At 39.5% G+C, this 25948-nt stretch overlaps 1 protein-coding gene across 1 annotated transcript in view; it reads left to right on the top strand.

Moving 5' to 3' along the window:
• Positions 1 to 3348: 3348 nt before the first annotated feature.
• The window catches only part of LOC117098297 (contactin-associated protein-like 3), a 79962-nt gene continuing 57362 nt past the window's right edge, over positions 3349 to 25948 (top strand). The window contains 4 exon segments of the mRNA XM_033236689.1: positions 3349 to 3791; positions 8945 to 9051; positions 12694 to 12813; positions 17857 to 18057. Coding sequence (XP_033092580.1) covers positions 12807 to 12813; positions 17857 to 18057 — 208 coding nt within the window. The 5' untranslated portion in view covers positions 3349 to 3791; positions 8945 to 9051; positions 12694 to 12806.

Genomic DNA, 25948 nt, shown 5'->3' with positions numbered 1-25948 from the left:
CTAGATTTATTTTAATAGAAAGTTTAGGCCAGACACAGTGGCTCACGCCTGTAATCCCAGCACTTTGGGAGGCCGAGGCAGGTGTATCATCTGAGGTTAGCAGTTCAGGACCACCTGGCCAACATAGTGAAAGCCTGTCTCTACTGAAAATACAAAGATAACCTGGGCATGGTGGCGGGTGCCTGTAGTCCCAGCTACTGGGGAGGCTGAGGCAGGAGAATCACTTGAACGCGGGAGGTGGAGGTTGCAGTGAGCCAAGATCGCGCCACTGCACTCCAGCCTGGCAACAGAGCAAGACTCCGTCTCAAAAGAAAGAAAGTTTAATTCGGAGATGCAGACTTATCTTCTATACTGTCATTTGTCCATTTATTTTTTCTAGTCTGAGATTTCATCTTTTTGAAGTGTTTTTCAAGCAGCACTCTGTACGGTTGCAGATTGTGCATATAGCCTGCATTTTTTTGCCTTCATGCCTGAAACAGAGATTGACTGAAGGTCAAATTCTTTTAAACTTACCTTTATGGAATCTTTTCTGCTATTCAATGCCATACCTCCTTCCATGACATTGAGAATACAAACTTGACTGTTGTATCGCCAGTCCTCACATCCTTCTTGTAGGAAGTTGCTAGAGCGAGAACTTGTGGCAACACTGCATTGAAGTCTGTCACTGCAGTAACACACAGTGACAATTTTCTTGCCAACCTCATATGCTTAGACAAATGAAAATAACCGGGCTAAAATTTTCATGGGTCTTAATATCTTTGTTTGATTTCATATCTGAAAACACGCAGTACTTTATGATTAGAATTTGTCCCCAGAGTTTCTTAACTTTTTTGGGGGTCACCTGGATTTATTTTAGTTTTTTTTTTCTAACAGAGTTATTGATTTTATTCTATTTAAGAATAACTTGGTGGGGCACGGTGGCTCACGCCTGTAATCCCAGCACTTTGGGAGGCCGAGGCAGGCAGATCACGAGGTCAGGAGATCAAGACCATCCTGGCTAACATGGTGAAACCCCGTCACTACTAAAAAATAAAAATAAAAAAAAAATTAAAATAGCCGGGCCTGGTGGCAGACGCCTGTAGTCCCAGCTACTCAGGAGGCTGAAGCAGGAGAATGGTGTGAATCTGGGAGGCAGAGCTTGCAGTGAGCCTAGATCGCACCGCTGCACTCCAGCCTGGGCGACAGTGTAAGACTCTGTCTCAAAAAAAAATAAATAAGTAAAATAACCTAAGTTATGTGTCAGGAAACACCACTTGGTGAAAGAAAGATTAGCAGAACTGTTTATATTCCTATAATTCATTACTCAGAAATATTTATTGAATTAATAATCCTCCTAATTCTTAACCTAATGTGTTTATTTCTTAATGATTAGTGAGATGCAGTAGAATTATACAAAGTTCACTCTCTTTAGGTTCCCATTCTTCAGAAGGTTCTGCTGTACCATTTGAACTTATATTTCTTTTTTAAATATGAAAATATAAAAGATTTTAGTCTTCAAGCTTTTTAAAAAATATGATGTTAAATGTTAAACTTCCAAGTCTCTGTGAGGTTATGTATAAAGTTGAGATAAACTAAAAAGAAGTCTTAAATATGAGGGAGGCTTTTACTTTAGCAATCTAAAGCAGAAAATATTAAACTGTTAAGGAGATAAAGCTTCAGTTATTAAAATAGAAATCTAAACACAACTTTTTTTTTTTTGGAGACTTTTAGGGAGGAAATAAGAGTTCAGGCATTGAGAGGTGCTTCATTGATTCCAGTAAGAGGAATCTTCATTGACTATTTTTTGAAATTGTACTAGTGATTAACAATAATAGGTCAAAGAGAGATCAGTCAATGAAAAACACAGAAGTACAAATTCTGTACTTCATTTTTTTTCATTTTAATAAAGAAAGAACACTAAAAACACAATCCTCTGGTGATAAATATTGCTGTACATTTATTGTAATCTTTGGAGAAAAGGATATTTGCATGGACTCAAAGCATCATGCCGAATATTAGATTTAATACCTAATATTTGAATGGGAAAGAAAATAAGAAATTATATCTCACAAGTTTGAAAGAAACAGTGCTTACAGAATCAATATAAGCCAGCTCCTTTTTAAAAATAAGGCAAAGGATAAAATTTTTCAAAAGCTGTAATTTCATAATGTGCAATTAAATTAATTATTAAATTTCTGTTGTCATTGGCATTACACCATTATGAAATGAGGTGCCTCTTTCATATTTGTATGTTAAAATTAAGTATTCATTTAGATCAGAGGTAGACAAATCATGGTCTATGGCATATTAGCCCAAATGAATAATTGCTTTGTATTTTTAAAGGATTATAACAAGAAGGATATGCAACAGAGACCAGGTGTGACCCACAAAACCGAAAATGTGTACTATCTGGCGTTTTACAGAAAACCTTTGCCGACTCCTGACTTAGACATATGCCTTATAATTTTATTCTGAATTAATATGACTCTTTCTACAAACAGTTGTCTTTAAATAAAAAGACATTTTACAATTATTGTGTTCTCTTTCTTTAACTAGAGTGTGTACTTTCATCCTTTTCCTTATTTTTCAAACTTTGAATTAGAGTTCCATTATTAGGTTATATATTGTAACTCAGAGGTTGGCAGTAAGTTCAAGACACTGCTTTCCTATATGCTTGGACTGGTGTGGAATAATACTGCTTAAGTCAAAGTCAGGCACTCACCACTACTTCTTACAAGCATTGTTCTTGTTTCACAAAACAAGCCCAGATAGTAAAAGGAAATGATGTCATAAGCATTGCCATTTGTAATTTAGGTGAAATTAGCTGATGGTTGTGGTGAAACTTTTAATATTTAACTTCTAATATTGGAAAAATCAAATGTCTATTTTATTTCTTTCTATTCATGGAACAATTCTGGACTGCAAATTTTTATCCTTATGTACCCTAACAATGTGTTAGGTCCTGTTACTTTTCGTGTTGTTGTTAACATTAGAATTTAATCTTCGGTTATATATTTGACTAAAGCACCTAATACCAAAGAAAGTGTTACTAGAAAAGCAAATCTAGGTGTTTCCACCCAGTCAGTATAAAAAAAAATTGTTTTTAAATACTCCCAAAGGCACATACATCACAACACACAAAAACACCTATAGGGTAGATAATTTAACATATTTTAGATAAATGGTAGTACACAATTATATTTTTATGTAGCATTTTTCACACTTCATAAATCCAGTATATCCTAAATAAAATGTGGGCTATGATTTCATTTATTTTAATTTAACCTCCATTTTAATGTTTTTCACTTACACTACGTGATGCTAAAATGCATGATTATTTCTTAGATGAGATTTCACAAAAGAAGCCAAACCTCTTTTCAGTTGGTTGGGCAATAATTCCTGTGACAGGAATTTTAAATTTAAATTTTCCCCCATAATTTCTTATTCTGAATTCCAGGTATTATCTTAAATTTGATCAGTTCTAACCTTGCCCCTTCTCACCTCTCTAATGAATGGTGAAGCTCATCACATCATACCGATGTCCATAAACAAGGGGTAGCAGCAGTCTTCATATAGTAAATACTGTGGAATAGTTTTGTCATAGTTACTGCTTTTGTCCTATTTTTGTCTCCATATTCAGGCTGCCTGGACAACAGCTCTGGCTCTGGATGTAAAAGCCCCCTGGGAGGGTTTCAGGGCTGCCTGAGGCTCATCACCATTGGTGACAAAGCGGTGGATCCCATCTCAGTACAGCAAGGGGCGCTGGGGAGTTTCAGGGACCTCCAGATAGACTCCTGCGGCATCACAGACAGGTAAGGGCCATCCTAGGTCACTTGAGCTTACCTGTTTTCAAAGTTGAAGAAAGCAAATGTAGACAGCTGGAAAAAGGCATTCTGTTCTCTTTGTTGTTGTTGTTGTTATCTTTCTTTCCAGAGGGAATGAAATAGTCATAATTACTATGAAGATTAGAAAGCTGCATCTTGGCTGGGCACAGTGGCTCACGCCTGTAATCCCAGCAGTTTGGGAGGTGGAGGGGGGTGGATCACGAGATCACATCAGCTTCATCCTGGCTAACATGGTGAAACCCCGTCTGTACTAAAAATACCAAAAAAAAAAAAAAAAAATATTAGCCGGGCATGGTGGCAGCGCCTGTAGTCCCAGCTACTCAAGAGGCTGAGGCAGGAGAATGGTGTGAACCCGGGAGGCGGAGCTTGCAGTGAGCCGAGATCGCGCCACTGCACTCCAGCCTGGGCGACAGAGCCAGACTCTGTCTCAAAAAAAAAAAAAAAAAAGAAAGAAAACTGCATATCTAATGGAATAAATTTTTTAAATGATAGTATTGTATTAGAAGACATACACCTTATGGATTTTATCTTAATATGATTCCAGGTTGCTTAGCTAATAGTTATCAAGCTGGCTTTTGCAACCACACACCCATCAGTTGGATGATATTTTTCCAGGCAGAGGAATTTGCCGAGTTACTATTCATTAGCTACCCAACCCCACATGTCCTGCAGAGAAAATAAAAAGTAATTTCTCCTAGAAAAGTTTGAATCATAAAGATGGATGAAGATATGTGCCAAAGGACGTACTCAATGAAATATGGAGAAGGTTAAACAAGAAAAACATTTAATTAAAATAAGTATTACAACCACAGTTATGCTAGTTGTGCCATAATTTTACAATGATTTTGGCTGAGAAGAATCACAGGGTCACACCTGGAGAAACAGTATTTCTACATACAATTTGCCATAGTACATTTGGTATTTACTTTCAGTGAATAAAGAAGTGCTACATATTTAAAAATTTAAAGTTATATCTACACCTGGTAGAACTTTCAAAACCTGCCTTCTTCATGGAGTAAATTCTGTTAGTCAATTCTGTTTTAAACATTAACTGTAAAATTATCATCTCTGGCTAAACAGGTTTTAATTTATAACTCATAGTGACATATTAAAAAAACATAATTTCTACTAAATGAAAAGTTCATTCATATGAACTTTATTCAGCACGGAATAATTTCCCCCTGTGAACATTCTGCTGATTTTTAGGAAAAATGGATTAATTAAAAGATGAGGAGTATATGTATGAAGTGTAAGAATTTTGTCAAGTACCTCTCACTCTTGAGATTCCAACTCTTGACACACAGCTGGGACTGCATTTACATCTCAACACCAGCTCCAGAACCCCACTCGGTAGTGGGGAGGGTAGTTGGGAAGATTTCTGGCCATTTGCTCACTTAATATAATCCCACGTTGCTCAGCTAACTATCCAGGGAGCTCAGTTCTGTCTGGGTTAAGGGGAAATGTCCCATGTGCCCACACTATGAGTGACAAGAGCTGTCAGCCCAGCTGTGATGCAAGTGTGATTTTCTCCACTTACATGACATTATTTTGATATCTTGTTAATTACTAACAAAATATCCATTTGCAGTATATCTGTTATGAGATATATATCGTGAGGCTGCCTTTTCTCAGAGATGATCCACATTGCCTGCTTTGTGCACGTAGCTCCCAAAGTACAAAACTATTGTTTTTACTGTTATAGACTGTTTTGTTTTAACCTTAAAGTCACAAGAGTTACACTGGTGCCTAACTTGGTCTCTAAGATCCCACATTTTAAAAACACCTCCAAATTGTACCCCAGAGTTAGTTGTAAACATGCTCAAGTAAGCATGTATATGTGAGCCACACTTAAACTTCAGCCATGATGCGTACAATAATCACTGCAGATAAGGGTTTTAAGAAAGCACTTTTAAATTATTTTCAAATAGGGCTACAAATGAAGGCTATTCACTATTTCATTCCCAAAGTCAGTAACATAGAAGACTAGCTCCCCTGAGATTATTTTGAAAACCTGAATTTTATAAAGCAATAAAATTAGAAAACTTTGGGGACACAAAATGACATTCTACAGTTAAAATTAAAGACCTTTGCTGTTCCCTTTATGTTCAGTTTTGAAATCCTGAAAATACTGAAAATTCACTTTTAAGTATCCTGAAAACCGGCCTGTAAGCATCTATTAGCCTTTCTTTGTTAACAACAACAAAAAAAAGCTCTAATTGTATTAGTCTGTTCTCATGCTGTTAATAAAGATATACCCAAGACTGGGTAATTTATAAAGGAAAAAGGCTTCATGGATTCACAGTTCCACATGGCTGGGGAGGCCTCACAATGATAGCAGAAGGTGAAGGGGAAGCAAGACACATCTGACATGGTGGCAGGCAAGAGAACCTGTGCAGGGAAACTCCCCTTTATAAAACTATCAGATCTCGTGAGACATACTCACTATCACAAGAATAGCATGAGAAAGACCTGCTGGCATGATTCGTTACCTCCCACAGGTTCCCTCCCATGACATGTGGGGATTATGAGCACTACAATTCAAGATGAGATTTGGGTGGGGACACAGCCAAACCATATCACTAATTTGCAAAGTAGAAACATGTTATTCAAATACCAGACCTAAAAATCCTACTTAGAGACAGATATGGGGTATGAAGTTATCTTTTTTAGTCAAAATTGTAAGCTACGCAAAAAATAGCAGTGGGCACTTTGGATGACAGAGTCACAAATAATGGATGTTTATGTTTGGATAGGTTTTTTTGTTTGTTTGTTTGAGATGGAGTCTCTCTCGCTCTGTCATCCAGGCTGGAGTGCAGTGGCGCCATCTCGGCTCACTGCAAGCTCTGCCTCCCGGGTACACGCCATTCTCCTGCCTCGGCCTCCCGAGTAGCTGGGACTACAGGCTACCATGTCCAGCTAATTTTTTGTATTTTTAGTAGAGATGGGGTTTCACCGGGTTAGCCAGGATGGTCTCGATCTCCTGACCTCGTGATCTGCCTGCCTCTGCCTCCCAAACTGCTGGGATTACAGGCGTGAGCCCCCGCGCCCGGCCGGGATAGGTTTTAACTTCTTACATCACCTCTTACGTCAGACTCCTGTACTCTTCAGGGTTGCTCTGTGTACCACATGGCAGAGCTTCCAGTGGGGTCCAACTGGGGCTCCCTGAGCAGGGAGGCCTGTGTCACCTCCTCACCTGGCTGTGCTGACCAGGCTGCTCACCCTACTCCTGCCCTCCCTCTGCCATCTTCCCCTGTGTTGGCCTTCTGCATGCTAGCTACTTCCTCTATTATTTGTACTACATGTAAATTTTTCAAATTGATGTTGTGTTTAGTTGAAGAAAAATAGTGTATGCTTGTTGATAGTCACCAGATCACTTAAATAGTTTTTATTTCAAAATATTTTGAACTAAAGTTCTCTCCCTGTTGATATCAAACAGCAGTGGTTTTTAATGTTTTTTAAAATTTGTGGAATCTTCAAGTCATGTATGATCTTAAGATGCTCCATTAAGAAAGAAGGGGAGGAGGGGGAGAAGAATGTGGGGGAAAAGGAACAGCTGCTTTTTTAAAAATGGTATGGGGGTGGGCCCCCACCCCAGCCATCCTCGCCTTTCACTCCAACTCCCCGTCTTCTGATCAGTTCACACAGGCTTTTCCATGCCTTGGCCTTTGAAATACTTGAAAAGTTATGATTCTGATGGCCCCTAACTCTTCTCTGAATGCAGACTAAATGCTCATTAGCACCGTGTAATCAGTGGAAGTCTTGGCCCTGAGCTGGTGGTGCACTGCCAGAGAGCCAGGACGGGGGGGCTGAGGGCACGGGGACGGTAGAGATTGCTGCGGATTCTTCTTCCCAGCCCCTCAGGTTCCCCTCAAAGGATCTCTCCGGAGGCCAAATACAGGCCCCTGGGGCTTTCTGTCAACTTCATACCCTAGTTCTCTGCTGGTCGTCCTCCCATCACAGCCAGGAGGCCTGTCACAACCTCCCAGCCCCTCTTCTGCTACTTCTCTGGGTCCCATGGGGAGGGGCACTTGGGCGGGCACTTAACCCCCTCTGCTGCTCCAGCATGGATGAGGGTGTCCCTCGCAGCCTGGAAGGTCAGTGTCCTTTAGAATCTTCACTCTTTACCAGGTCCTTAGCTATGTGCTCAGCAGTGGGAGACAGCGGGCAGAGCCTTAGCTATGTGCTCAGCAGCGGGAGACAGCAGGCAGAGGCTGAGATCCAACTCTGCTCGAGGCAGAGGTGGGTCATGGTATTCAGGCCAGGCTTCCAGAAGGTCATGCTACCTCTTGGTGAAGCCTCCACTCTGTGTCAGCTGCTGGTCAGTTTCCATAGTGTACCCTGCTCCCTGTTCCCCTAACAACCCTGAGAGGCAGGCAGGCTAGGCCCCCAATATAATAGTGGGCGGCAGCAGATTCCAGAGAACTCTGACCTCCAACTGTTCTTTTTCAAGATTGTTTTGGCTAGTTCAGGGTCCCTTGAGATTCCCTATGAATTTTAGGATGGATTTTTGTTTTCTGCAAAAAAAGGCTTTGGGATTTTAATAAGAATTGTATTGAATTTGTAGATTGCTTTGGGTCATATTGACATGTTACCAGTGTTAAGATTGCTTAAAAAACAACAGCCGACTGCTCATTCCAAATCTAAAAGGCGACAAGATGACCTAAATTAAATGTTCTTCAAAATTTCTGGACCTCTGTCACTGTGTGACTGAAGCTGTTCCTGTTTCTTTCTCCTCCCCTCTATCTTCCTCCCTGTTTCCCCTTCTTTCTTTTAACAATGACCACAACGTAGTGATGCAGCATGTCATATTTCATAGTTGTATGTATGTAATTGGTTTTGCCACATGTCAAGTTATTGTGTCACTTGGGACAAAAAAAAAAAAAAAGAAATGTGTTGACAGTTCAGCTGTCACAGATACCTGATCATCAGCTGCATGCTAATGGATATATTTATCCAAAGTTTGTCCCTATATTTAGAGAGCCTTGATGGCAGACCCAGTAATCACGTCATGTGGGGTTATCTTGCGTATGCTGTTCTTTCACATTAAGCTGCTTTTGGTAAGACATTTATTTTCTGATGATCAAAAAAGGGAAACAGCAGTTGTATCTGTTTTCTTTTAGGTGCTTGCCCAGCTACTGTGAGCATGGGGGCGCGTGTTCCCAGTCGTGGGACACCTTCTCCTGTGACTGTCTGGGCACAGGCTACACGGGCGAGACCTGTCATTCCTGTAAGCCTCACGCCTCCCTCGCGTTTCTGTCAGCATCTCTTTGTCATTTCATCTTGATCAGTTGTTTATATGTAGCTGCATATTTGCAATCATGCAAACATATCAGAAGAGATATTTCAGCACTCAATTTCTAGTTTATTTTTAATCCACCTTATTTAATACAAGGGTGCTGAGACAGTACACAGAAATATATGGTATGAATAGGATTGGAAAAAGAAGCTGGCAAGCAGTGGGGAAATAAGTCTAGGAGAATCAGATATAGTAAAAGGTAGAAACTAAATTAAATTAAAAATGCATGATGTAACAGCTTGTTCCATTACTTGAGTTGGGCCATACTTTTAATTCTGAGAATCGTTTCAGTGAAAGAAAGGGGGAAAAACAACCCCTTGCCAGGCTGTCAGTGTTACATTTAAGGTATTTAAAGATTTGTTAACAACCACTGGGATGAGGCCATCATGGGATTGCAACATGGTAACATTTTTGAAGAGGTAATTGGATATCAGCTAGAAACTAGAGGACCTTTATGGTCTCTTCCAATGACTGTGATTTTCCTTGGTGGTGATGATGATTGTAAAGTCAATAATTGTAAAAGTATTAATGTACCGGGTACTTATGCCGGCCCTTTGATATTGCTTTGCATATATTAACTCACTTAACCCTAAAGCAGCTCCGGGGAGAAAGTACTTATTATCTTCATTGCAGAGTTAAGGACAGAAAGAGGATAAGTAACTTGGCCCCCAGCTAGTTTGTGGCCGGGTGAGGAGTTGAGCTAAGGAGGTGGCTCCACAGCCTTGGCTCCAGGATGCCTGATGGGTGGTCCATGCACCAGCAACACCCAGAGTCCCTGGGAACCTGTTACAAGTAAAGAGTCTCGGGCCTCACCCAAACCTACTAAATCAGAATCGCTGGAGATGGTGGCCTGAGTCTGTTGTAACCAACCTTTCACATGCTTCTGGTAGACATTTAAGTGTAAGAATAATGTCTAAGGGATGACATATTCTAACACCTGTCAACTGCCTCTGCCGTATTAAAAATCATGTGTCTTGACTGGAGAATCACCCTTTGTGAATTTCAAAGGCCATGCCATGTTATTGACGTCTGGCAATCTGTTACAATTAGAACATCACAGAATCCTCAAAAGCCTATTTTGTTCTTCAATTTGTTTTTAACTTTTAAAGTTTTCTTTCTGTGTATCTCTACTGACATTTCTGAGCAACTTCTGAGGAATATTTCACCCATCCCTGGGTCTTCAAGGAAACAGAGCAAGATGCAAAGCCCTGAGTTCCACTTTCTCATCCTGAGGTCCTACTTGAAACTTTTAAGAACTCTTCCATGAGACATCTGATTTTCACAAAAACCACAGGAGAAAGGCAGGGCATGGAGCCTTAAAACCTCACTTCACACACGCAATGAGAATTCTGCGCTCCCAGCCCTGAGGTTCTGCAAAGGATCTGGACAAAATAGGAGACAGTCCAGGGGTGATTCTCACAGATTGAAGCATGAAGTATGACTTTTGTACTAGAAGGGTCCCTGTTTATAAAGCCGTGACACATTTTCTTTTCTTTTTTTTTTTTTTTTTTGAGATGGAGTCTTGCTCTGTCGCCCAGGCTGGAGTGCAGTGGTGTGATCTCGGCTCTCTGCAAGCTCTGCCTCTGGGGTTCACACCATTCTCCGGCCTCAGCCTACCAAGTAGCTGGGACTACAGGTGCCCGCCACCATGCCTGGCTAATTTTTTGTATTTTTAGTAGAGACGGGGTATCACTGTGTTAGCCAGGATGGTCTCGATCTCCTGACCTCGTGATCCACCTGCCTTGGCCTCCCAAAGTGCTGGGATTACAGGCATGAGCCACCGCACCCTGCCGCCATGACACATTTTTAGGAGTTGAGCGGCCTCTCACACCAGAGGCTTCATGTCTTGATAAGGTCATAGAGTTGGTGCAGGGACCACATCTTGTACTTCTTTCATCCTCCAGGCATAGTATCCTACCTAATAGCGGAAGCGTAATCCTGTGTGTTACCTAACAACTTCATATCCACCACCACACTCAACATCATCTGATTGCATTTAATGTTGCAATTAATGAATGAGTTACATTAGTGCATGTTTATTCACTGCAATGAAAATATAACTTCAAAAACTTCTGAGGGAAAAATATCAGGAGATTGAAAAAGTATTTCAGGTGTCAGTCTGATCTAATAATTGAGTTGACTGTTGTCCCAGCTAAAGGTAGAACTTTGCCAAGCCTACAGTCATTGACTGTGAGACTAGACTGCCACACCTAGCCGTATAGGTTATTTTGTATTTCTAATTGTGTAACATATGTCAATTATATACAACTAATTATATATAATTGTCTGTAATTAATTGTATATAATTAATCATACAATTAAAATCTATTGTATACAATTAATATATACTATATGTTAACACATGTATACATTATCATTTAAAAAGCCAAACAGTTCACATAAAGCACAAGTTCTAGTCACTCTCCTCAATATTTGTCCCCATTCCAAACCTAGCCTGTACCCTATATCTAAGCATTGTTATTAGTTTGAGTGAATCCTACCAGACATTTACAAATATATGTATCTATTTAAATCAATATGCCATAAGTGGAAAGAAATAAAGATTAACAATGTCCATCTCCTGCAGATATTAATTCTATACCTTGGTCTTGGTAAAACATTTACTTGTATGAATGAAAATATTCAATTGTGTCACGAGTAAATTTACATTATATAGGGATATCTTTCAAAACAGTTTCTCTCCTGTTTTGAATTTCAGTTATCTTGAATTGTCACTTGCAAAATAGGGAAGTTTCTTTTTGAATCAACTTTAATTATTTTTTAATGAAGAGAAGTTGATGGCTTATAAATTTTATTTATCTCTTTAAAATGCTCATCCATAGGTTGTTTTAAAGGAAGCAAAGGTTATAACTGCTGCATAGCTTAAGGAAAACTTTACAGAATGTTTATTGGAAAATGCCAGATTATTTAGGCAGTTTAAAACTAATGTGCTCAGGTATTCAGTTATTACAGGTAGAATGAGGGTTTCTTCCTTAATTATAGTTTACTTCTGAGGTATAGTTGCCACGACTTTGAAAAGAACCATGCTTCAATAGCACACAGAATTCAGATTCAGATTCACAAAGTTTTCCTCTCATATCTCTTCAAGTCTTTTACACTGTGCTTCAGAGTTTGCATGTTTTCTTGCCTAAAAGCAAAAGAAAACATTGATGTAGAGAAAGTACAGCCTCTAGACATTGCCAAAAGATTGTCTGTTGAAGATGGTATCACAGTCCCACTATAAGCACATCTTCATTTTTGAACACCAACACAATCTTTCCTTCTTCCTCAAAATAGAAATACACTGTGACCGAGTATTTATTCAGCATCTAACAACATCCAACATTTAAGTGTATTTTGACTAGGTAATTTTCTTCTCCTTTGTTAATAGAAATAGATTTCATTTTTAGAATGTCATTTTCTCGCATCTCATCAAATATACTGTCATACACTATAAAATGATGTTGGGTCATATGTATCACATGTCTGTAATTCAGAAATGCAAACCTTTGGATACTGACTCAACATCTGGAGTTATTTTTTCTGGTTCTTATGGCTGGTGTTCTCCTACAGCTCTCTACGAGCAGTCTTGTGAAGCCCACAAGCACCGAGGGAACCCGTCCGGGCTTTACTATATTGATGCAGATGGAAGTGGCCCCCTGGGACCGTTTCTTGTGTACTGCAATATGACAGGTATGTTGATCATCGTTAGATGCACATATCAGAACAGACCAAGGAGAAATTTACCTAGTTGGCAGCATTATGAAAACATGTAGTTTGATAGTGTATACTTGCTAAGTAGAAGCATTAAATATGTATTTGTTAATTTTGTTGTCAACAAAATTTTCTTGTATTTCTTGTTTGTCTGGGTTGGATTATAGGCAAGATTTAATGCTCTAAACATACTTTGAAGAGACAAAGCAAACATTAAAAACAGACTCAGGGCCGGTCCCAGTGGCTCACGCCTGTGGGAGGCCGAGACGGGTGGATCACGAAATCAGGAGATCCAGACTATCTTGGCTAACACGGTGAAACCCCGTCTCTACTAAGAATACAAAAAAATTAGCCGGACGTGGTGGCAGGCGCCTGCAGTCCCAGCTATTCGGGAGGCTGAGACTAGAGAATGTCATGAACCCGGGAGGCGGAGCTTGCAGTGAGCAGAGATTGCGCCACTGCACTCCAGCCTGGGCGACAGAGCAAGGTTCCATCTCAGAAAAACAAAAAAACTGACTCAGATATGGCAAGGATGTTGGAATTATTAATTATTAGTCCAGGACTTTAAACAACTATAATTAATATGGAAAAAACTGTAATGGATAAAGTAGATAGCATGCAAGACCAGAATGAACAATGTAAGCAGCAAGATGGAAATTCTAAGAAGCAAAAAGGAGTGCTAGAGATCAAAAATAGCGTAACAGAAATGAAAAATGCCTTTGATGGGTTTATTAGGAGACCAGGCACAGCTTTGGAAAGAATCCCCTAAGGTTGGAGATACCTCAATAGAAACTTCCAAAACTGAAAAGCAAAGAGAAAAAAAGACTGAACCCCCCCAAAAAAAAACCCCAGAACATAATATCTGAGTACAGTGGCACAACTACAAAAGGTGTAACATACGTGTGAAGAGAATTCTAGGAAAAGAGAGAAAGGATAGAAGTATATTTGAAGCAATAATGACTGAGAATTCCCACAAATTAATATCAGACACCAAACCACAAATCCAGGAAGTTCAGAGAACACTAAAGAAGGAGAAAGGCCCCCAAAACTATACCAGGCATATATTTTCAAACTATAGAATTCAAAGGTAAAAGTAAAATTAATTAATTAATTTAGAGATGGAGTTTCACTCTTGTTGCCCAGGCTGGAGTGCAATGGCACGAACTTGGCTCACCGCAACCTCCGCCTCCCGGGTTCAGGTGATTCTTCTGCCTCAGCCTCCAGAGTAGCTGAGATTACAGGCACGTGCCACCACACCAGGCTAATTTTGTATTTTTATTAAGAGACAGGGTTTCTCCGTGTTGGTCAGGCTGGTCTCGAACTCCCGACCTCAGGTGATCCACCCACCTTAGCCTCCCAGAAGTACTAACATTACAGGCATGAGCCACCACACCCGGCCCAGGTAAAAGTAAACTTAAAAATAGTCAGAGGAAGAAAGCACCTTACCTGCAGAGGAGATAAGTATTACAGCAACTTCTCTTCAGAAATCATGCCAGCAAGAATAATGGAGTGAGATATTTAAAGTGTGAAAGAGAGAAAAAGCAAAACAAAACCTTCTCCTTGAAGAGTAAAGAAATAAAGACTTTCTCAGACAAGTGAAGAGGTCAGTTCTCCAAAAAGAGATCTTAATATGTGTGATCCTGACAACAGAACACAGTGGATCTTATTTTCTTTTTTCTTCGGGGCATATAGGAATGGGTATACCAGATGCTGGGGATTTCATATGATATATTGAGTAAATTTTATTATTTAAGTGCAGACAACCCCCATTTACAATGGTTCTACTTAAAATATTGCGACTTTACTATGTGAAAACATATGCATCCCGATTTCAAGTACCCATACAACTATTGTTATTATTATTCTGAGACAGTCTCTCTCTGTCGCCCCGGCTGGAGTACAGTGGCACGATCTCGGCTCACTGCAACCTCCACCTCCTGGGTTCAAGCGATTCTCCTGCCTCGGCCTCCCCGGTAGCTGGGACTACAGGCATTTGTCACCATGCCCGGCTAATTTTTTGTCTTTTTAGTAGAGATGGGGTTTCACCATGTTAGCCAGGATGGTCTCGATCTCCTGACCTCGTAATCCACCTGCCTCGGCCTCCCAAAGTGCTGGGATTACAGGCATGAGCCACCATGCCTGGCCACAACCATTATTATTATATATATATTTTTACTCTCAGTACAGTAGTTAATAAATGAGATATTCAACACTTTATTATAAAATAGGCATTGTGTTAAATGATTTTGCCCAACTGTAGGCCGATTTAAGTGTTCTGAGCACATTTATGTTAGGCCAGGTTGAGCTAGGTTCAGTAAGTCACATGTATTAAAATGCATTTTTAATTTATAATAAGTTTATCCAGATGCAACTTCATCATAAATTGAGAAACATCTGTACTGCTAATTCCAATCAAAATCATGAAGTTAAATTAGCTTAATTTTCAAAGTCAGATATTTATTTGAGCAACAGGAGTGGAACAGGGATCAATTACAGTTAACCTCCTCCTGGGCCAATGAGACAGCCTCCAGTGTGTTCTGACTCAGCCACACCTCTGAACCCCTTTCCACATTTAGCCACTGTTATAATTAATCTACTCAGGTCCAATTCACTTGAGCCCTGGAGGTTGAGGCTGTAGTAAACTATGAAGGTGCCACTGTACTCCAGGCTGGGCAACAGAGGGAGACCCTATCTCTAATAAAAAAGAAAAAGAAAAATATAGGAGTTATATTAGATGCTCTTTGAGGTCTTTCCAGTTCCAATATGCTTATAATCTATTGAAATAAATTGTGAGCAATTAGGGGAACGGCAGTGGTCTGTGTCCTTCTTTGGGTCTTTTACTATTGATATTATAAGGAGAAGTGAGTCAAGTGGAATTTTATAAACACAAATGCATATTCTATAATGTCCCTGGTTACTATTCTGCTCTTCAGAAAAACAGTTTTACAGATGTATTCTCAACAGTTCCCTTCTCAGTACTGAGGACATTTCTATGACTACATCTTAACCATTTGTGACTGCAAATCTATCATACTGCCCACCAGCCTATGTGAACTACTCCAGACCATCATTTCTGTCCCACTGTACAACAAATCATGAACACATGGCCCAAAATGGCATGTGATTGATCATCTTCAATGCCCAAATTAGTGTTCCATAGGTTTTTCTAGATTTGATTCAGTTGATAGGAAAACTCTAAAGGTGAGGGGAGGTGATGTGCACAGAGTAACACCAGATTGTAAAAATTCTAAAATGAGGCCGGGCGCAGTGGCTCACCCCTGTAATCCCAGCACTTTGGGAGGCTGAGGCAGGTAGATCACCTGAGGTAGGGATTTCAAGACCAGCTTGGCCAACAGTTTCAACATGGTGAGACTCCGTCTCTACTAAAAAAATATGAAAATTAGCCCAGTGTGGTGGTGTGTGCCTGTAGTCCCAGCTACGTGGGAGGCTGAGACAGGAGAACTGCTTGAACCCAGGAGGTGGAGGTTACAGTGAGCCAAGATAGCGCCACTGCACTCCAGCCTGGGCGATAGAGCGAGACTCTGTCTCAAAAATAAATAAACAAAATAAAAATTTTAAAATAAAAAAATAGAGCAATATTAAAGGAAAACCCATGGAACTGAAATTACCATAGGCACACTTAGAGCCTTCCTTTGGTGAGTACAGTGAGGGGAGTGATAATTTAATTGAAAATTGCATTCATTATTTAAATTTGCAGATTTTTTCTGAATTTGTGGCTCATTTGTACATATCACACCTTTGCTCTCCGTGGGTTTTGTGACTAAAGAGATATTTCAGTAGCGTGGCTGGTTTTCTTGTCCTTTCCTCTGATCTCTGTTGTTGTTATTGTTAGGCGTGTGTAAAGTAACAGTAAGGCTGTGAAATTTGTCTTATGCACGGTTGGCAGCCAAGCCATTAAACATCCTGAGATGTGAAGGGCTGGAAGGGTGATTTCTCAAGGTAAAATGTATTACATTGTTTTGTTTCGTAGTTCTTAAAAAAATCCTCATATGATTCTTTTTTTTTTTTTTTTTTTTTTGAGACAAAGTCTCGCTCTGTCGCCCGGGCTGGAGTGCAGTGGCCGGATCTCAGCTCACTGCAAGCTCCGCCTCCCGGGTTCCCGCCATTCTCCTGCCTCAGCCTCCCGAGTAGCTGGGACTACAGGCGCCCGCCACCTCGCCTATGATTCTTAGTCTCTCCAGTTTGGAAAATTTTTATGTAAAATGTCCATTATTCTAAATACATCTTACTAGAGGTTAAAGGACCAGACGGCACCAGCATAGGATTAAAGTGACTTCGAGTCTGGTGGGAGGTCCATTGTTGGGAACACTGAAGGACTCAGGATGCACCTTCTTCCGTTATGAGATGTGGGGTCCTTCTGTTTTTATTTCATCAAAACAATATAAGTAATCAAGTGACAGAGACACACCAGAAATGATGTCAGCGGGCAGTCAGATGCCCAGCGTCACCGCCTGGAAAGTGCTGTTAGAAGCTCAAGGCCTCTGATTCCTCTGGGCTTGGCCACTGATGGAGAAGCTGACACAATTAAACCACTTTATTTTAATAGAGCTGCTTCCTATTATACCCGTGAAGATGTGCGTCACATGGTCCCAATATGTATCTTTTATAAATTTATTCGATAATGAAAGAAATAGAGGCACATACAGATGAGGAAAATGCAGATGAGTTTAGAAAGATAAAGATCCAGACAGTTTGGCCCCATGCTTGTGTTGATGTAAAAAATGGTTTTGACAACTAAAAAGTCATTGCTTACATGATACACTTTTAGGCATGAGGTCACAAAAGTTTGGCCATCAGTTCTCCCAATGTGCTTTCTCTTAGAGGCTGAGTTCTGGCTCAGTACGTTGCTCTACAGGTCCATCTCCTCAAATCGGGGCAAACACGCAGTAATGCAAATTTCAATTAAAAGTGTATGCACATAAAAGACGCGTCGGCTTTGCCCCTTGCTGCTGGCCTCTGCCGCCCAGTGATGCCTCTCCTTTGCCTGTTTCTGCTCAGCAGACGCCGCGTGGACCGTGGTGCGGCACGGCGGCCCCGACGCGGTGACCGTCCGAGGTGCCCCCAGCGGGCACCCGCGCTCGGCTGTGTCCTTCGCGTACGCGGCGGGCGCGGGGCAGGTGCGGGCCGTGGTGAGCCTGGCGGAGCGCTGCGAGCAGCGGCTGGCTCTGCGCTGTGGGACCGCTCGGCGCCCGGACTCACGAGGTAAGCGCCGCGGCTGGGGCCACGGGGCACATGGGCCGGGGCGCGGCTCGGGCTGCGAGGTGCCTTTCCGGGGAGGACAGGCTCGGGTCACTCCCGCGGCGGGCGCGTCGTTCAAAGGCCTGACCGCTCGCTCCTTCTCTTCCCGCTCTTAATTGGACAAAAGAGCAACTGAGCGCCTTCTTGACCGTTCAGCATTCATATGCGGGATTAGTGAGTGACTTGTCCTTTTTTAATGAAGGGAAATTTTGCTAATAACTTATGACTTAGCTTTCCATTCACACTGAGGGATAATGGCTGTAGGGAGGCTGACTATAGCAGAGTTCTTCATGAAGACCAGTGGGAACCAGTAACCTCCTTACTCTTCTCAAAGTCTTCCTCTGAATCTACCTGGAACGTTTGTTTCCTCCCTCGAGATTATCTGAGTCTGCCTTTCCTCAGCCCCGCTACTCTCACTGTGGTCTAGGGTGAAATAATGACTAGTGTTATTAAAAACTTTTTTCAGTGGGTGTCTCATTTTTTTGAAATTATGTCTTGAGAAATGTATACCTTAATCTTCATAAATGGACGTAATCTTTTGGAAACTCTGCAGTGAGCTGTGATTGCTTCATTGCCCTCCAGCTTGGGCAGCAGAGCAACACCTTGTCTTAAAAAAACAAACAAAAAGTATATGTCGGTAGCATAATAAAGCCACTTTAATTTCTCTCTTAAATTTTCAGTACAAAATCTTTTGTTGAGTTGAAAGTGGTATATGACTGTCATAGGAAGGTGGTTTGCGCTGATTCACTAACCCATACCTGCATTGCCTTCCCTAATCCGTCCTGGCCAGTGAGCCCCTGGAATATACCAGACCATTTCCTCTGCCTGGATTCGCCTCTCGTCGCCCAGGCTGGAGTGCAGTGGCACGATCTTTGCTCACCGCAACCCCCCACCTCCTGGATTCAAGCGATTCTCCTGCCTCAGCCTCCGTAATAGCTGGGAATACAGGCGTGTACTGCCACGCCCAGCTAATGTTTGTATTTTTAGTAGAGACGGGGTTTCACCGTGTTAGTTAGGCTGTTCTTGAACTCCTGACCTCAGGTGATCCGCCTGCCTCAGCCTCCAAAAGTGCTGGGATTACAGGTGTGAGCCACCACGCCTGGCCCTCACACTCTTAAATATTACCCACTGCGCTAGACCTGTGCAATCCGCAACTGAGTACCTTCCCAGGGTGATCCCTCTCTCTTTTGGATGCCTGGCAGCCAATTTGGTCTAGTAGAAAGAGCAAAGGTCTTGTTGCATTCCAAGTTTGAAGTTCAAATGCTAAGTCTGTCACTTAGCAGCTGTGGACATTTTGGCCATTCCTTAATCCTTCTCAGACTGTTTCCTCTGATGCAATGGATCCTGTAGTACTGATCTCATGGGGTTTCTTTTATAAATGAGATAGCTTACATAAGTTCAGTAAGTAAGAAACTCTCCTTCCCAGTTCTCCAGTTTTTTAAAGTTGGCATTACAAAACTTAATTATTTGTTAGTTTGTTGTTATTGAATGAAGTGTAGCCTTGGATTTGGAATTGTTTAAAAAAAATCGCCAGGTAATCTTTTGGAAACTACTGGGCTAGGGGCTAAAATAACACAAGAAATGGAATATTCTACTCCTGTCAGTGATAATTTCCCTATTTCTTCTCCTCTTTTGAAAAGATATTTTTTTTTTAAATTTTTTGAGATAAATGTAGATTTACATACACTTGTGAGAAGTAAAAGAGAGAACCCGAGTAACCGTTAAGCAGTTGCCCCACCCCAAGGTGACATCTTGTAGAAGTATAGTGCAATATCACAGCCGGAATCTTGACATCCATACAGTCAAGATACACAGTATTTCCATCAGCACAAGAATTCCTCCTACTGGCCGGGCACGGTGGCTCAAGCCTGTAATCCCAGCACTTTGGGAGGCCGAGGCGGGTGGATCACGAGGTCAGGAGATCAAGACCATCCTGGCTAACACGGTTGAAAGCCTGTCTCTACTAAAAATACAAAAAACTAGCCGGGCGAGGTGGCGGCGCCTGCAGTCCCAGCTACTTGGGAGGCTGAGGCAGGAGAATGGCGTGAACCCGGGAGGCAGAGCTTCAGTGAGCCGAGATCGCACCACTGTACTCCAGCCTGGACAACAGAGTGAGACTCCGTCTCAAAAAAAAAAAAAAAAAAAAAAAAAAAATCCTCCTATTGCTTGTTAATAACCACTAATGTGTTCTCCATTTCTATGGACTTTTTTAAATTTCAAGAATGTTATGTAAACGAAATTATATAGTATGTACTCTTTGTGATTTTTTTCACTCTGTGTAATCCCCTGTAGATTCATTTGCATAATTGTGTGTATCAGTAATTTGTTCCTTTTCATTGCTGATTAGTAGTCGGTGGCATGGATATACCAGAGTTTATTCACTCATTGAAGGGCATCTGGGTTGGTTGTTTACAGCTTGGGGCTATTATGAATAAAGCTTTTATGAACATTGTGTACAGGTTTTGTGTGAACATAAGTTTTCATTTCTCTGGAATTAATGCCCCAAAGTGCAATTGGTGGGTCATATGGTAATTGCATACTTAGTTTTATAAAAAGCTGCCAAATTGTCTTCTAGAATGCTTGTACCATTTCCACCAACAGTGTATGAGAATTTCATTTCCTCCACATCCTCATCAGCATTTGGTGTTACGACCATTTTTTATTTTAGCTATTCTGATAAGTGTGTGGTAATATCTTTATTGTGGTTTTAATTTGTGTCTCCCTGATGTCTAATAATATTGAACATGTTTGTGTGCTTATTTGCCATATGTATATCCTTTTCAGTGAGATAGATGTCTGTGAATGTGTTTTTGTTGTTGTTCCATTTTCTAATTGAATTGTTTGGGTTTGTTTGTTTTGTTACTGTTGAATTTTCAGTTCTTTATATATTCTAGATACTAGCCCTTTGTTGGATATGTGATTTGCAAATATTTTTTCAAAAGTTTTAATTTTGATGAGATTCAATTTATCATGTTTTCCTTTTATGGATTGTACACATCATGTCAATTCTAAAAATTCTTTACCTAACCCTAAATTCCAATTCCAAAGATTTTTGAAATTTTTTCCTAAAAGTTTTATAGTTTTACCTTTTACTTTTAATTCCATGCCCTATTTTGGGACACACTTTTATATAAGCTGTGAGAGTTGATGCTCTCTCACTCTCTCTGACTGTGAATGTTCAGTTGCTCCAGAACCATTTGTTGAAAAGGCTTTCCTTCCTGCATTGAATTGCATTTTAAATAGTGTTAGAAATTGGTTGAACTTACTTGTGTGGTGGGTCTGTTTCTGCATTCTTTATCTGTTTCATCAATTTGTATCCCTCCACCAATATCACCCTGACTTGAACATGGTAGCTGTATAGCAGGGTTGACTTATTCCTCCTGCTTTATTCTTCTTTTTCAAGATTCTTTAAATAAGTCTGCAACTTTCCTCATTCTGTATAAATTTTATAATAAATTTGTTTATGTCTACAAACATCTTGCTAGAATTTTTATGGGCGTGACATTAAATATAATAGCTCAATGTAGGGAAAATTGGTGTTTTACTATTTTGAGTCTTCCAATCCATGAACATGAGATATCTTCCCATTTATTTGGATCTTTGATTTCTTGCCTCAGCATTTTGTAATTTTTAGCATCCAGCGATTATATGTTTTATAAGTATGCTTAGCATTTATTTAGTTTCTTGATTGATTGTAAGTGCTGTTGTGCTTTAAATTTCTGTTTACATATGTTTGTTGATAGAATATAGAAATATAATTGACTGTTCCATACTAATCTTATATCCTCTTACTTTTTGAACTTAATTTTTTTTAGATTCCTTGAGATTTTCTATATGGGAAATCATGCCATCTGCAAGTAGAGTCAGCTTTATTTCTTCCTTGTCAATCTATATGGAGTTAATTTATTTTTCTTGCTTTACTGCAATAGCTACATTTTCAGTACTAGGTTGAACTAGAGTGATGAGGGCAGACATCCTTGCCTTGCTTCCTGTCTTAGGGGAAAAGCATTCATTCTTTTTCCCATGTTATGTTGAAGTAGTTCCCTTTTATTCCTGGTTGGCTGACAGGTTTTATTTTGAAAGGACATTGGATTTTTGTCAAGTGTCTTTTCTGTGTCAATTGGTATTAAAATATTGTATTTCTTCTTTTATCTGTTGACATACTGAATCAGCTTTGCATAACTAGAGCAACTCCTATTTGGCCATAATTTATAATTCAAAAAATGCATTTCAAACATGTTTGGTTTGTTAATATTTTATTGAATATTTTTTCATTCAAATTCATAAGAGATATTGATATGTAGTTTTCTTTTCTCATATTGTCTTTATCTGGTTTCAGTATCAGGACAATACTGCCTACATAAAATAAATTTGGTAGCATTCTCTAGTCTCCTGTTTTCTGGAAGAGATTATGTAAAATTTAATTTTTCTTTAAACATTTGGTAGAATTCTCCAGTAAAGCCCAGCAGGGTGGCTCACACCTGTGATCCCAGCACTTTGGGAGGCTAAGGCAGATGGATCACTTGAGGTCAGGAGTTCGAGACCCGCCTGGCCAACATGGTGAAACCCCATCTCCACTAAAAATACAAAAATCAGCTGGGCAGGGCGGCGCATGCCTATAATCCCAGCTACTCAGAAGGCTGAGGCAGGAGAATCGCTTGAACTTGGGAGGTGGAGGTTGTAGTGAGCCAGGATCACACCACTGCACTCCAGCCTGGGCAACAGAACGAGACTTCATCTCAAAAAAGAAAAAAAAAAAAAAAAGAATTCTTCAGTGAAACCATCTGGGCCAAGAGATTTTTTTTTTCAGTCATTTTAAATTATGAATTCAATTTCCTTAAGAGTTATAATTACTTAAATTACCTGTTTCATGTTAGGTGAACTGTGGTAGTTTCTACTTTTTCAGAAATTTGTCCATTAATCTACATTGTCAAGTTGATTTGTGTGGAATTATTTATAGTATTTTCTTATTACTTGTTTGATGTCTGCAGCATCTGTAGTGATAGCCACTTAAATTTCTCATATTCGTAGTTTGTCTCATCTTTTTTTGTCTGTCAGTCTTGATAGTTTTTCATTCTTACTGTTTTTTAGAACTAGATTTTTGTTTCATGATTTTCTCTATTATTTTTCTGTTTCAAATTTTATTGACATCTGCTCTTTGTTATCTCCTTCCTTCAGCTTGTATGAGTTAATTTTATTTTATTTTCTAGTTTCTAGAGGTAAGAACTTACATTATTGGCTTTAGGACTTTCTTCTTTCCTAATGTAAGCGTTTACTGCTAAGTTTTCCCTATCAACACAGTTTTACCTACATTTCACATATTTTGATAAGTTGTATTCTCATTTTCATTTAGTTTTTCATGTAGTTTCATTTTCATTTAGGTATTTTAATAAATTTCTCTGAAGCATATTATTTGACCTATAGCTTATTTAGAAGTGTATTTTTAAAAATTTCTAAGTGTTTAGAGATTTCCGTTTTGTCTTTCTGGTATTGATTTCCAGTTTGATTCCATTATGCTTAGAGAATATACTTTGTGTAGCCGGGCGCGGTGGCTCAAGCCTGTAATCCCAGCACTTTGGGAGGCCGAGGCGGGCGGATCACGAGGTCAGGAGATCGAGACCATCTTGGCTAACATGGTGAAACCCCGTCTCTACTAAAAATACAAAAAATTAGCCGGGCGTGGTGGCGGCGCCTGTAGTCCCAGCTACTCGGAGGCTGAGGCGGGAGAATGGCGTGAACCCGGGAGGCGGAGATTGCAGTGAGCTGAGATCCGGCCACTGCACTCCAGCCCGGGCGACAGAGCAAGACTCCGTCTCAAAAAAAAAAAAAAAAAAATATATATATATATATATATACTTTGTGTGATTTTAGTTCTTTTAAGTATGTTGAGGTTTGTTTTGTTCCCCGGGATATGGTCTGTCTTCTAAATGTTTCATGGACATTTGAAAAAAATGTATATTCTGCTATTAAGTGGAGTATTCTGTATGTATTTCAATGCGATCCTGTTGGTTGATTATGTTGTTCAGATCTTCTGTATCCTTGCTGACTTTTTGTCCAGTAGTTCTATCAGTTGCTAAGAGAGACATTTTGAAATCTGTACTATAATTGTGGATCTGTTTATTTTTCCATTCTGTTCTATCAGTTTTCTTATATTAATAGGCTTTATATTTTTGAGCAGTTTTAAGTTTACATAAAAATTGAGCAGAAAGTACTAAAAGCATATGATTTTTATTCTTTAGCTTGTTGATCTGATGGACTATATTAATTAATTTTTAAATGTTAAAGGCATATCTAGAGTAAATCCCGCTTGGTTGTGGTATTTATTTTTAGACATTGTTGGGTTCAATTTGCTAATATTTTTTAAGGATTGCTTCATCCATGTTCAGGAGAGAGATTTGTTTGCAGTTTACTTTTTTGTAAGGTTTTGCTGGTTTGGGTATTAGGGTAATGCTGGCCCATGGAATGAGTTAAGAAATAGTCACTCTGCTTCTATTTTCTGCAACAGATTGTGGAATATTGGTATCATTTATTTCTCCAATGTTGATAGAATTCACCAGTGAATCATCTAGGCTTGGTACCTTCTGTTTGAGAAGGTTATTAATTACTGACTTAGTTAAAAAAATTTTTTTCTCTTGAGACTTTCTCTTTCACCATGTTTTATTATTTAGAAATGTGTTTTTACATTTTTTGGTATTTGAGGATATTTCAGTTCTCTTTCTGCTATTATTAGTAGTTTAATTTCATTCTGATTCAGGAACATACCTTTTATGATTTCTATTCTTTTAAATTTGGTAAAGTGTTCGGTGGCCTAGAATATGGTTTAACGTAATGAATTGTGCATTTGTCTTTGAGAACAGTGTGTATTCTGCAGTGTCTGGATAAAGTATTCTGTAACGCTAATTGAATTCTAAAGTATTCAGTTAGATCCAGTTGATTGATGGTGCTGTTCAGTTCAAATCTATCCTTAATGATTTTCTTCCTGCTAAGTCTGTCACTTACTCATAGAGGGGTGTTGAAGTCTCCAGTGGTAATAATGGATGTGTCTCTCTATCCTTGCAGTTCTATCAGTTTTCTCCTAATATATTTTGACTCTTCCGTTGCTAGATATATACACAGTATTATTGTATCTTCTTGTTATATTAACCCCTTTATTATTGTGTAATGCCCTTTTTCATCTCTGATCATTTTCCTTGCTCTGCAGTTGGCTTTGTCTGAAATTAATTTAGATACTCTGGCTTTCTTTTGGTTAGTGTTAGCATGGTATATCTTTCTCTAGCTCTTTAAATCTACCTGCTATTTTATATTTAAAGAGGATTTCAGTAGACAACATATAGGTGGACCAAGGTTTTTGTTGTTGTTGTTGCTGTTCACTCTGACAGCCTCTGTCTTAACTGGTATGTTTAGACTGTTTACATTTAAAGTGATTATTGGTACTTGGATTAATATTTGACATACTGTAACTCTTTTTTATTTGTTGCTTTTGTTTCTTCTTTTTTTCCTGAATTCCTCTCTCACATTTTTTTGTTTTAATTGAGCATTTTATATGATTCCGTATCCTCACTTCTCCTAGAATATTAATTACATTTCTTTGTAATTGTTTTAGTGGTAGCCTTTGAGTATGAAATATACATGATAACATTCTACTTTCAAATAACAATATTCCACTTCATTATTGGTGCTGGTACTTTATAACACAGTATTTCCAATCCTTCTGTCTTATTTGGTATTACATTGCTATCATTCATTTTACTTATTCATAAGCCATAATCACCCAATACACCGTTAGTATTATTTAGAACGGTTACCTATTACATCAATTAAGAAGACACTAGATTTTATTTTAAATTTATTTATT

The sequence above is a fragment of the Trachypithecus francoisi genome, unplaced genomic scaffold, assembly GCF_009764315.1.
Source record: "Trachypithecus francoisi isolate TF-2019V2 unplaced genomic scaffold, Tfra_2.0 Lachesis_group16, whole genome shotgun sequence".
Classification (NCBI taxonomy): domain Eukaryota; kingdom Metazoa; phylum Chordata; class Mammalia; order Primates; family Cercopithecidae; genus Trachypithecus; species Trachypithecus francoisi.
The sequence above is the reverse complement of the archived record's forward strand: the minus strand, read 5'-3'. Positions and strand labels throughout refer to the sequence as shown.